The sequence below is a fragment of the Mugil cephalus genome, chromosome 13, assembly GCF_022458985.1.
Source record: "Mugil cephalus isolate CIBA_MC_2020 chromosome 13, CIBA_Mcephalus_1.1, whole genome shotgun sequence".
Taxonomy (NCBI): Eukaryota; Metazoa; Chordata; class Actinopteri; order Mugiliformes; family Mugilidae; genus Mugil; species Mugil cephalus.
In genome coordinates, this window is record NC_061782.1 from 24203301 (window position 1) to 24216004 (window position 12704).

At 41.8% G+C, this 12704-nt stretch overlaps 1 protein-coding gene across 3 annotated transcripts in view; it reads left to right on the plus strand.

Moving 5' to 3' along the window:
- Nucleotides 1-12704, plus strand: part of gfra1a (gdnf family receptor alpha 1a) — a 90291-nt gene that overhangs the window by 4855 nt on the left and 72732 nt on the right. For 2 of the 3 annotated variants that reach the window (XM_047603835.1, XM_047603836.1), the window contains exon 4: nt 7744-7914. The exons of the other annotated variant lie outside the window; for it this stretch is intronic. In XM_047603835.1, coding sequence (XP_047459791.1) covers nt 7744-7914 — 171 coding nt within the window. The remainder of the gene's footprint in view (nt 1-7743; nt 7915-12704) is intronic. 3 annotated transcript variants of the gene reach the window in all.

Genomic DNA, 12704 nt, shown 5'->3' on the forward strand with positions numbered 1-12704 from the left:
GGGAAGTTCGATGACTCACAATCAACTTCCTTCTCTGCACCAAGAAATGAGCCGCACTCTATAATGGTTTATTCTCAGTGGTGCTGTTAGAGATATGAAATATTGGGCAAATTTTGACAAAAAGGAATCACGCTGGTCTCAGAGGCCTAACTCTAGAAACAATGCCAGCACTGCAGCGCCGTTAAGGATTTGAGATTGCCCCCAGGTCCTAGCATTACATCCTTCCTAGAAGTGTTGCGGGACCAGCAGCTCTGATGTGTTTTCCAGTAAGATGCAGTGTCTCAGAAGATGACGCACCTATGAGTGAGACACGCACCCTTATTTCTGTTTAGGTGGTGATTTTAGCAGGTGTTAAAGTGGTTTTAATGCTGCAGCCGGCTTCATTAAATGTTTGTACTCAAAGCGGCAGCGCCTTTAAATCAGGAACAGACACATCGGCACATTTGACACGTCGGCCGCGGTGGCGGTAAACAAAACTCCCCGTGGGTGAGGATAAAATGAATAATACGCACCTGTCATGATTTATGCTGCACTTTTAATTCAGACTGTTGATTATGACCCACGGTTTTCTTTATCTCCGTGTTCAGCCACTTATCTTTATCTCTCTCTTTAGCAGCTCTACCTGTTTTTATCAAAGGGCACAGGAGTCCTTCTGTGGCCTGTGGGACCACCGCTGCTTTCTTATTTACTGGGAAAAGTCTCCTTCATTTTACACCGAGCACATGTGAAGCATCTGTAATGTGTAACACAGATCTACACGTCCAGACGTACCAATGCATTGCATGTAGAAGTACGTCTAGACGTGAGGATCTGTGTTATACTGTTATAGGTGGGATATATATTTATTGGTACATTTTGATGTGTTACCTTTCGTGACATCCCGGAGAGAGAATACAGAGTGGTAGGCACCACGCGGAGCAGAAAAACAATCATCTTCTACGGCGCCGCGTGGATTCATATGAGCTCAGAGGAAGGAGAGAGCAGAGTTTAGATGAAATGGCTGCCGTTCTCTTCCCCAGTTGCGCTGTGTTTATGAGTCAGTGATCCATGCGGGAGGGAGCCACACGGAAACCCAGGGCATTATTCTGAGATTCAAGTGGACTAAAATTACTGCCACACCATTTGGCCCGCAGTGCTGGAAAAATCGAAGCGACCAAAGAAATGCACAAATACCCAACCTGGAAAGTGTCCTGTTACTGTATTAATAAATGATTCCTTTACTAGGTGCCTTTCAGAACATTCTCCTCTTTGTTTGCCACTGTTTCATCTTCTTCTTATCTGATATCAAGTTGCTTTGCACATGTATCAAAGTATCCAGCTCCCTGTCATCTTAGTGCCAGTGTTAAGCTAAATAAATCACTGGCTTCATTTAAAGCAATTTCTGTGTAAGAGGTGATTTGACGCTTTAAAACATTTACAAGATTCATAAGCCCTCTTGCCCTGCCTGTTCCTGTTTTATTACTGTGCGAGGCAGCGGGTGAACACTGATAAGAACATCACAGGAGGTGCGACCTATGAATAAAGACGAGTTTATGCAACTATCATTTTCACTCTGGCCTGACCTTTTATTGTTGTTTGGCGGTTGTAAAGCAATAATGTAGCATTAAGGTTGGCGGCAATTATCTGGAGTGTGACAGAATAAAATTTTTTCCTGAACCCTTTCCCCTCAGCGTGTTTCCCTGTCCTTGGGATTAAGCTCAAGCGTATTTATCACCAACCTCCGCATGCACCAATCTTTCTAGAGGCGGCTCCGCAGTAATCAGAAACTTGTGTTCTCTGGCTCTTAATGAATTTACTCCCTGGCGCTTGGTATTGATGTCTGTTTGGTTTACAACTCTCTCCTAAAGCTCTGTCCTCCTCTCCTTTGGCTGGCGCGTCGGCTCTCTGTGTATCACCCACTCACCACGCACCAACTCAAATCCACCAAATCTCAATACTGTCTCTCTTCCATGTGTCAAGACTTCAAACACATCTTGTCCTCTTCCCTCCCACTGCTGGAGTCAACCTTGAAGCGTAGCTGCAGCAGCGATCTCTGTTCATATATATGTGTGTGTGTGTGTGTGTGTGTGTGTGTGTGTGTGTGTGTGTGTGTGTGTGTGTGTGTGTGTGAAAACATCTGTAAGTGCGTGGCCCGGCTGTCAAACTAAGGCAGCGCTTCAAATGCCCCCGTGCTGACACGCAGGGCTGAGAGGCTGTCAGCAACCACTCAACCACTGGCTGCAGAGGAAGTCACTCTCATTATGAGCTGCCAATGTTTCGAGATAAAGAGCGTCTACTGCTATCTCTTTCCCTGCTTATATTTGTGCGTCTGCATCTGTGTGTGTGTTTATGTGAGTGCGAGATCGTGAGGGAGGGAATGCAGAGGAGTTACAGCGGTACGAACATAATTTACTGCGCTGTATCTTTCGGAGAGACCGAGTATCCTGCCTGTTCTCTTAACTTTATTTTTTATTTGTTGCTTGACTGAGCGCATTTGCTCCTTTTTTTTCCGCCATTCCCCACTTCACGCTTATCCACTCAAATGTATTTTGTAGCTGGGAGTTTCTCTAGACATAAACGGTGTTACACTGTGTGCCACCAAGCAGATTTAGTGTTTGCAGAAGCTTTTGAAGGAGTGCATCGCTTTTTATTTTTTATTTTTTTATTTAGCTTAGCGAAGCACTAATCCAATACACCGCAGTGGAAGTGGTCCACAATTCTGATGTTATTACTCAGATCGGGTGCTGGCCTGACATCATCAAGATTGTTGAAACTTACAAGTACACTTTGCAGAGGTACTGGATTTCACCGTTTCTTCAACAGTTTGATCACTATTATTTTCTAGCCTCAGACAAAGTGTAAAACTGGAGATGAAGATTTAAACCGTCCGAAAGGAAGATGGCTTAAAATGTCATCCTGAGTTTTTTCCAGGAACTGGCAGTGTGGATGATGAAGTCATGAGTTTCCTGGTTTAGTTTTGGTGTCATCGTCAAACACGTCTGGTCTCAGTAACGAACTTATAAACCCCTTTGCATCATTTTTCCAGAAAACTGCTCCCTTGCTACACAAGCCAAATGACTCATTTCCTTGAAGCTGTTATCATTCAAGCTACTAAAAGACGTACCTGTCTCATTCTGCATGACAGTCACAACCTCCGAGATTTTATGTTCCTACTCCATTAATTGCATAACTTACTAACTTACTGCCATAGATGTCTGTTCTGTCTGTTCAGCACCATTGTAGTAACATTTTTGTCACCTCACAAAACAAGCTTTGACCTTAACTCACTATGTCATATGTCAAAATTTGGTATTTTGTCTAATGCAATACAACATTAAAGTGATTTACTTCTCTTAAGTTCCTTCAAAGCCTTTATTGCATATATTATAAGAGTCTGGACAAGCATGGAAATGGACAGCAACAGCAACGACCAGTTGGTGAATGCTATACTCCTGGACTCTTAATGACTTGAAGGGATTATGTTTTATGGTTGGTGGTCACCATTCTAGTGGATGCAGTCAGTCTCTTAGGAAGATCCTGAGGATTTTTTTTTCAAATTTGGTTACCTCAGAAAAGAGTCAATCAACTGCAACCTTACTGGTTAGCGCACGCACACAACCATTATACAGGCATTCTAGTTTAGTGAAGCCTTACAGCTCTAATATGTATTGGAGTCATGTCTGAGCTAATGCTAGGAATAAATATTGGTTTTAGTTCAGTGTTAACAAGCATGTTTCATCCTGAGTTACCGTGGTCAGTTTCGTCCACAAGCCTTTCCCCTTCCATCTTTTAAACTTATGGATAGTCAAACCGAGTGTACTTCAAAAAAAATAAATCTGAACTTAAAACTTCCCTTCACCCACTTTCTGTTTTTTCAGTCAGTGCTGATGCCTGACCTGGCTTGACCACAGCTGGCAGAGGTTTGTCCCCCATGGGCTCTCATAAATTGCATATCTACGGTGACATGCATTTCCATCCCTGACTTAGTTCTTTAGACCAAATCAAGTGCAAACTAGTTTTCGCAACACAAGCCTCCATAGCACCTTAGAACTGTCTTTGTTTGAGGACCTCCTGCTGTTATGATCATGGCATGCATTGACATTTCGCACTCCTATGCCCGGAGACCTTTGCCTTCCAAGCCAGTAAGTTAGTATATATGTAAGCTTAGTAGAGAAAAGCCGAATAACTATAATAACTAATAATTCTGGAAAAGGCAGCTAAACTGTCTCTGTCTTTATTTTTCCCACGGTTTTTGTGTTCTCTGCTGTCTGCAGGGCACTGACATGACATGTTTCTGGGACACATCCTTTTCCTGTCATGATGCGTGTCCTCATCTATACTATGCTGCTGTTTGCAATGCGTGAAGAAAAAAAAGCCCCTATAAATGCCATTGTTCCTTCACCTGCCAGGTAGTTTGTTTTGTTAAAGACTCCCAAATCCACTGCTGACACGACTGTCCCCGTGCCTTGAAGCCTAATCAATACTGCGCTGTGTTAGATTGGAAACTTGAGGCTGTGTCTACAAGAATCTATTGATTGCTCTCTTTTTCCGCTGTTCCCTCCTTCTTTTCTACCCCGGCTCTTCCGTTGCGGCCGGGATCAAAGAGTTTATCCTTCAACAAGGTTTGAGGTGTACAGTTCCATACTGAGCTCTGCTCTCATGTTCTGAGAGAGAGGGACGGGGCCTGTTGGGGATTTGTGTTTTCACTGACCTTGTCTCGCTTCTGTACAGTTGCATCTTTTTTATTTAGCATAAAGTGTGCCCTGACATGTATTTACATGCTTATTTTATTACAGATGGATTGTTGGAGGTTTGGGAGGAAAGGCGAGACTTAAGGAAAATCCTCTTCAGTGTGGTGGAAAGATTATTCAGTGGTAGCTGTCAGCGTGCATTGTAAAATGTACTATATCATGCACCAGGGACGGAACCTTGATTTAATCTCATTCCTTAGGCAAGGTCAAGAGAACACCTTTGTGTCCCATGTCTCATTGACTTTAGAACTCTTTAAATTATCCAAAAAGGCCTTTTGAAATGTTCTTTCACCATGTAGCTGCGTGTCAGCTTGCCACGTCATTCAACACACTGTTTCACAAATGACTGATCCAGCTGTGGGCCGTTGGCAGAATAACTCTAACAGCAGACGTATCATCAGGTTGCCAGTCCAATTGCTGGATGTCGCACCATGGGCCAAGAAAATCATTTAGTCAAAGGTGACCAGATTTGAGTCCCTCTGAGAGGTCTTTGATTGGATGTGAAGTGGTGGGGTGATTCATCATAGTTAATAAATGCAGTTGACAGCTCAAATCAGCTGGAGAGAGCATGTGCCAGGTCTGCCTCCCGCCGCTGCTTCATACTGCATGCAAATATGGACAATTAACGTTTCACATACACAGATGCTGACACTTATGCACATAGTTATACACGGATATGTGTTTCCATGCAGTCAAGTCCAAGCAAAGAATGGATGGCAAAAACATACAGACATTCTAATTGCATATGTATAATAAAAACAACAAAAAGTGGTTCTTTCTTGAATGGCGTATGAAATAATACTGTATTTAGGCTGATATTACATCCATGCCAGAGTGAAGCTTAGACAGAGGTGTACTGCTGTAAGTGGATTAGTAGTCATTTAGTAGTAGTAAATTACTACTACTTTATCTTATTTGATCTCATCTCATTCATTGTGCCGTATGGTCATAACATTGTATCAAGTTTCACTTATCCAAAGAATTTGCCCAAACTTTTACTTCTAAGATGCACTTGATTGAAAAAAAATTGGAAAAGTTATTTTTTTACGGAAATCACCACAGTGACCATTTCAGACCTGCTTCACAATTACACACAGCACAGTCACTTAAATGCAGACAGCTTTGTCTTTGACAACGTCTTTGAGTCAACAATGAAGATTGTTTTAATTCAGTGTGCTTAATGCGGATGTGTTATAATCACATTGTGTTTTGCTCAGCTGGCTGAGGCATGACCAGACCACTAGCAGGTGCGCCAAAGCCTCGGCCTTGTGCTAAGCTGCCGCTCTAAGCCCTTCAGCTGCACACTGTCAGCCCGCGGGATTAAGTGGCCTCGGCTCTGGCCGTCAGGGTTTTCACTTTTGTCGTTGAGTCTTAATAGAATTTCATACCCTTCCAAAGCCAGCTTCATTCTTTTATGGAAGCGGATTTCCACTTTGACCTCTTTTACCTGAGCCTTGTCTTGACAAAGATGTTGTTGTCGTTGATGTGTAGTTGTTAAGCTAGACTAATGCAGTAAATAAGGGAAAAAATAGTCTCATTGCAGTTCTGTTATATGGAGAACGTTCTGGGGTTAAACCTGCCTGCTGACTGCAGGATGTTCTTTCTGTGCCAGGGTAGATTTTCTCCAGGTGCTCCATCTTGCTTCCACAGCTCAGAGACATGCATGTTAAGTTAACTGGTGGTTCTAAATTGGTCCTATAGTGTGGCTTGGTGGGTGTACCTCACCTCTCACAGCAGGGATAGGCGTCATATTATCATATTATATTAGCATCATTTTATTTTACCACATTCAATAGCAGTTATTACCTCTTTCCCTGTAAAACTGATGTCCCTAATTTTTACCAAACTTTTTTGCTTTATTTACAGTTTTACAAATTTTCATTTCCTGCTCAGGACACTTTGTATTTTCTTGCTGGTCAATTAGAATTTACACTCGATCCCCTGCAATCATGTGTGTCAACAGCTACAAGTGCGTCTGATTAAAGCAGTGTCTCCAACTAACAAACAGCCCTCTTTGGAGAATAATAGTGTTACCCACTTTTTCGCTCTCCTCTCCCTTTGTGCCTCTCCTTTTGATCATGGAATACCAGCATCCCTCAGAAGCAAACACGGCCTCAAACGGAAACTCACAATCAAGATTCGAGATTATACGCACATCCGCCCTTAAACATCTTCAACAGTGCGTGCGCCCGCTGGCACCCGTGCACACACACATGCACAGCATCCAGCTGAGCTCTTGTTCCGTGCCAGTCTTTGCTCTCAGAGATGTTAAATGAGGGCATTGATACATAAATTTGCATTTGTTTCATCCACAACCATCCTCCTAACTAAAAATCTATAACCGAGCGCCCCCAATTTACCAGGCAGCCTCAGATCCTTCTATTCTTGGCTGGTTTCATGCAGGGCTAGTGTGACTGTTCAATCGATGTGATTGTGTGTAGACTCTCTTCACACATGAGTGGGCTAAACTGTGATCCTCACAACACCAATTGTGCAGTTTGTCAATTGGTAATTTAGGTAAACACCAAGGAAATAGTTTGTTTTTCCTTTTTTGTCGCGACTTGGCTCTTCATTTGCAAAGATGTCCGTTGGGGAGCTTGTGCTGCTCCTCTGATCAGGCGTAGAGCATCATCTGGACCAGCCTAGAGGTTCTTTTGACTGCTTCAGATAAGAACTATACTCCCTTGGTGATATTGCAGGCTACAGTTCCTCTTTCCTTTTACTCTTCATACTGAACTGTCTTACAATTATTCCTTTCATACCTGGGATCATAAGACACCTTGCTCCTCTCTGCTCCCTCTGCCTTTACCTCCTTTGCCTACCTAGAAAGCACCCAGAATGTGACTTTTGCCCATCAGCGTAACGATCTGAATGCTGTCTTTCCGGTTCCTGTCTGACCTTTCCCCTTTGACCTGTGAGTACCCCCTCTTATCGGAGCCTTGACTTCCCTGTGACCTTTGTTAACCCTGATGGATGTTAGTCGGTGGTCCTGAATGAAGCGCATCTCTTGCAGAGGGTGGGGAATCTTGGAGCAGCTCTGCCACCTCCGCTCCAGACAGGGGGGCTGCCCAGGGCAGGGTATCCCAGGGCAGAGAGCCTGCTCTGGGCAGAGGGAACCCCTCCTCCACGGAACTTCAGGATCCCAGTAGAAACAGAAGAGCTCATCCCAATTGGGCCATACTGGGTAGGCCTAAAGCAACAGAGTTGTTTTATTGTGTGTGTTTGATCATGCATTATTTTTTTCCTGAGATGAAGGGTAGATTTCCTGTAACTGCTGATCTTTCAGGGAATACTTAAATACTTTGCTTTTTTTAGACATCTTTGACTCAAGTCAAGTTAAGCTGCAGTCTGGTATGAATGGTATTTTGGTACACTGCATGGCTCTGAATCTCAGATCTCTTAGAGGTAAACCTTGTAAAAGTACGGTTTAACTAATACTATTATCTGACCATATTGTTGCTTCTTGTTATATTGGACTACTTGGATCAATTACATCTTTCTTACCAAGAAAACTATGCACGCATGTCTATGGTACCATGGTAGGCCAGTCTGCTTTAAGTTTGTTTTAAGTGTTCCCACACAGCTGAAGTATTCAGCTTGGTGTTTCTCCTTTAGCTGAGGGACTGTAGTGTCTTTACTCACGGAGTCTCGTCTCATCTTCTACTACTGCTTATCCTCACTAGGGACGCGGGGGTTGCTGGAGCCTATCCCAGCTGTCATCAGGCAAGAGGAGGAGTTTTACTCATGAAATAAATAGTAAAAAAAAAAAATAATAAATAGCTGAATACCTATTAAACCAATGAATATCCAAAGAATCGAATAGTCATGTTCAGTTAATTGTAGATGTTAGCTAGCAGCGGAGGCGTCAGTCCGTTGGCGTGTCCGTCCAGAAGTCTGCTCAGTCATCGGTTTCAGAGAGGGTTGACATGCCCTTCAGAAGAATTTTCACACAGCAGATGTGCTTCTCTGTTGAAAAACCCAGGAGAAGGGATGGAGGGATGGAATGGTAAAGTGGCAAGAGACCATGAGGTGGGGGGGGCCTGAAAGAAGCAGTGGATATGTCATATTTTGATATTCCCACTGTGCCATTTTGGCTTATGAATTTCCATTTTAGAGGGCAGTCAATGTCTGTGACTGCTACATTAGTTTTATGGCCGAAGACAGCTCATGGCGGGTTTTGCTGGTGTGAGGGAAATATTTCGTTTTGCATCATGCCCTGACGAAAAGTTAACTCACTCAAGTCTTTGTGAATGAGTTTGCAATTCATTGCATCGCAGTTCATCATGTGACACACAAATAGATTGGCTGGACTGCACAGGCTGCATGAGCATTCATCCCTGACAAACCCATGGACATGCACATACTCTAGTGCGGATGTGTGTGTGGATACGAACACAGAAATGCGCAATCACTGACAAACATTTTCTGCTGCAAGTCACACTGCAGGCAGGATTACATCAATGAGGTAGTGAAGTTGAATCATGCTGATTTGTGTGTTCAGGCTTAAACCTGTAACTTACATCGCCTCTCTCTTTTCTGTTTTTGATTTAGGGACATTACTGGTGCACATTTGAATGATCAATGAAGGTTTCTACGTCTTGTTTAGTAGTATGGTGGGCATGTTGTTGCATTTTATGAAATAAGAGAAAATGAGCAGTGGCATCAGATAGCCTGGTACTCTTGAAAGATCATGCAAAACTGCAACATCATCAGGCAGAATCTGACAGGCAACTTTTTTGACTCCAAATCACTGACCACCAACCAACAATCAGAATGAATTCACAGGAATAGTTCTGCTCATGCTTCTGTCTTTACGGTTTGAGGTTTGAAGGTCTGTATATCTTCTCTGTTGAGATGCGTGCTTTTGTGTTACTGTTGCAGGGTGTTTCATTTTTAACGGGTGTTAGTGGGTCTCCCACACTTTTAATAATTTTTCAGTATACCTTCAAGCAAGAACTCCCACAAGACTTTTCATTGTAATTCATGAAAGTCACTGATTACGAAATGTGGTCTTATTTTTTTTATTTTTTTTTTTTTTACCTCAGAACTAGAATCCAAACCAACCTTCATGGATAAGTTGACCTTTCTCCATGTACAATATCAGGCTCAAATGTATGTATGTATGTATAACAACATGGGTAACTATTTAGGAAAAGTAAGAGTAGTATAGCTATAGCACATATATATGTGTGTGTATATATATATATGGTTTAGCAAATCAGTAGTGTTTGAGTACAAATTGTATGCTACACTTTCTCACTGTGTAGTACAGCTCTGAAATATTTTATGATGGCACCAAAGCTCTATTCCCTTCTTCAGACACTTTAATCCAGGCACAAGTTGTCTCAGAGGGACATTTATGCAAAGGTGGATATGTTACTCTTTCACTCTTTCCTTGTCACCCCTAAATGTTCCTGTTGTATTGTGTGTATGTGTGTCGAAAAAATAGCGAATGTATGCATGCGTGTGTTTCCTCTGAGACAGTAGCTTTCAGATTAATTAAAAACTTCAATCCCTCTGTTCTCTGACAGGAATATGGATGCTTCTGAGGGCTTAACTATAAAAGCTTGTTTCCCCAAAAATGTCATTTAGAAAAGATTCAGCATCTCAGGTAATAGCTGTTGCTGGCATGAGGTTTGGAAAAAAGGAAAGTACCTTGTGAGCTGCGTTTCATGCATTTATATGAGGAGCAATGGTGAAACACAGGGTAAACTGGCATTGAGCTAAGATAAAATGTCAAATATTCTTTTTGAAATTATTATGATTTTGTAACTTTTTGCGGTTAATAAGCAAAAACTGCTGTGCCAGACTGCAAACTGACCCCCTGGAAACAAATGGCACATCATCAACTCACTGACTCTTTGGTGGTGGCTTTATGTTTTTATCCTTTGACTCAAAAGACTAGATTGATGCATGAAAAATATATCTCTATGGCAAAAAAAAAAGAAAAGCATCAAAGCTCTTCATGTTCATTAAAAAAAAAAAAAAAAAATTAAACATAAATATTGCCACAGGGCATGTAGTAAGGGATTTTACTCAAAAGAGACCAAAGGCTCCGCAGTCAAACATCAAAGATGATCATAAAAGAGGACGTCCTTTAATCTCAGGAGGAAACCTGTCAAAAGTGTTCCTGTGACAAACAAACCAGATGGCCTTTTAAACTGTAACGGGAAGGATGATTCAGATTCAGATTCAGAAAACTTTATTTATCCCTGAGACATGACGTGCCACTTTTAAAGAACCAAAACAATAAATATGTCCAAAAACTGCACTTTCAATCTTTCCAAACCGTCCACAGAGGATGGTTAAATTGTGCAAGCACTTGAATGAATGAATAATGTCAGTGTTATACATCAGCCACCATGAGAAATTTCTTTTTTTTTTTTTTTTCGTTTTAAACTTTCTCATTCCCGAAATCTGTCATGTGGAGAACAGCTCCATGTCAGATTAAAAGCAGAGCCGTTAGAAGGCAGTTTCACTCTGGGCTTTTTCATTTTTATTTATTTTTATTTTTTTTTCAGGCAGGTCAAAAAATTCTTTCTTTAGCCGAGAAAAGTTCAACTTTTAGGTTTTTTATGAAATGGTTTCTTTTGCGAGAAAACATCAAAAGTAGAAGAGGTTTTTACTTGCTAAGCTGCTGACGGCTGGAGATAATAGCCAGCAAGAAAGTGGAAAAAGGAGAGGGATTGTTCACAGACAGATCTGAATTAGATCAGGAACACTCAATGTAACAGCTCTTTAAGGGAGAATTATGAAGTGACTAGGGACATGTAATTCTAAGCGCAATTTACAGGAATATGTATTTCACTGCAGTATAATTTCTGTATTTTTAGAGAGTGCTGCGTTTATAGGTCCAGACTTTTGATTCAACATTCTGAATCGGCCAAAGAAGCCAGTGACAAGGGACCGACTGGTGCCACGTCAATGTATTGTACTGTATATTGTACTTATTGTACATATATTAAATTGGCAGCTAGTCTATTAAAAGCCTGCGTAACCTCACTCATTTCCTATAGCAGGTGGCAGCACATTATTTGGATTTCATTATGGGGTGTTTAAAATGACTTCCAAGCTCAAAGTTTTGACATATCAAATTTTGCTAAGAATTGCATTGTTACACTCCTTAAAAGCTTTTAATGCAGAACGTTTACCTGTAATACATACTTGACACTGTCCTCTTAAACTCTGAACTCCCATAGCTCAGGAGCTCTATGAAATTCTCTTTCCCTACCACCCACAACACTTTGGCGTCATCTCGTAGCCTTGTCAGCTCAGGCGATTTGGCCACCGGCGCGCTGCCTTTTGGATGAGCCATTATCATTAAATGAGAGAGCCTAAATCTCCTCCCGAACCAAATGAGTCATGACTCTCTGAAAAAGGGAGCTTATTTGAAATCAGCATTCTTAGGCAGAGGAGCTTATGAAGAGCCACGCCCAGAGCGTTTATCCTCTCATTCCATTCTTCGAGACTCAAAAATGCAGATGATTAATTAGAAACTGAGCTCTAAGCTAAATACATTGTTTTCCTCTGTTACGGTCTTAGTGTTTGAAATTTGTGTTTTCAGAGGGATCCTACTGCAACAAGAATATAACAAGTCTGAAAAATTACACAAGAAGATTAGGAAGGGAAAAGTGGACCATAGGTGGCAGCTCGGCAGATATTTCAGAGTAAAAATGAAGAAAGTGTTTTGTAAGCGGCTGCTGTAATGTAAAGGTTACTGAGCATCATTCAGACAGTGACGCGATTCAGTGTCTTCTTGTGATTCATGCAGCGCTGGTCATGAGTCATAATGTACAAAAACAATGTGACCATTCTGATGAACTTAATGCATCATTCATGACTGGCTGTTTCCACTGAGGAGATAACGCAGTGTCACACTGTCTGAATGTATGCATCACACTGTTAAAATCTATGCATCCATGCCACGGCAAACCTAGAATAGACTAAAGTAGGAATTTCTTCATAGGGTTTCTG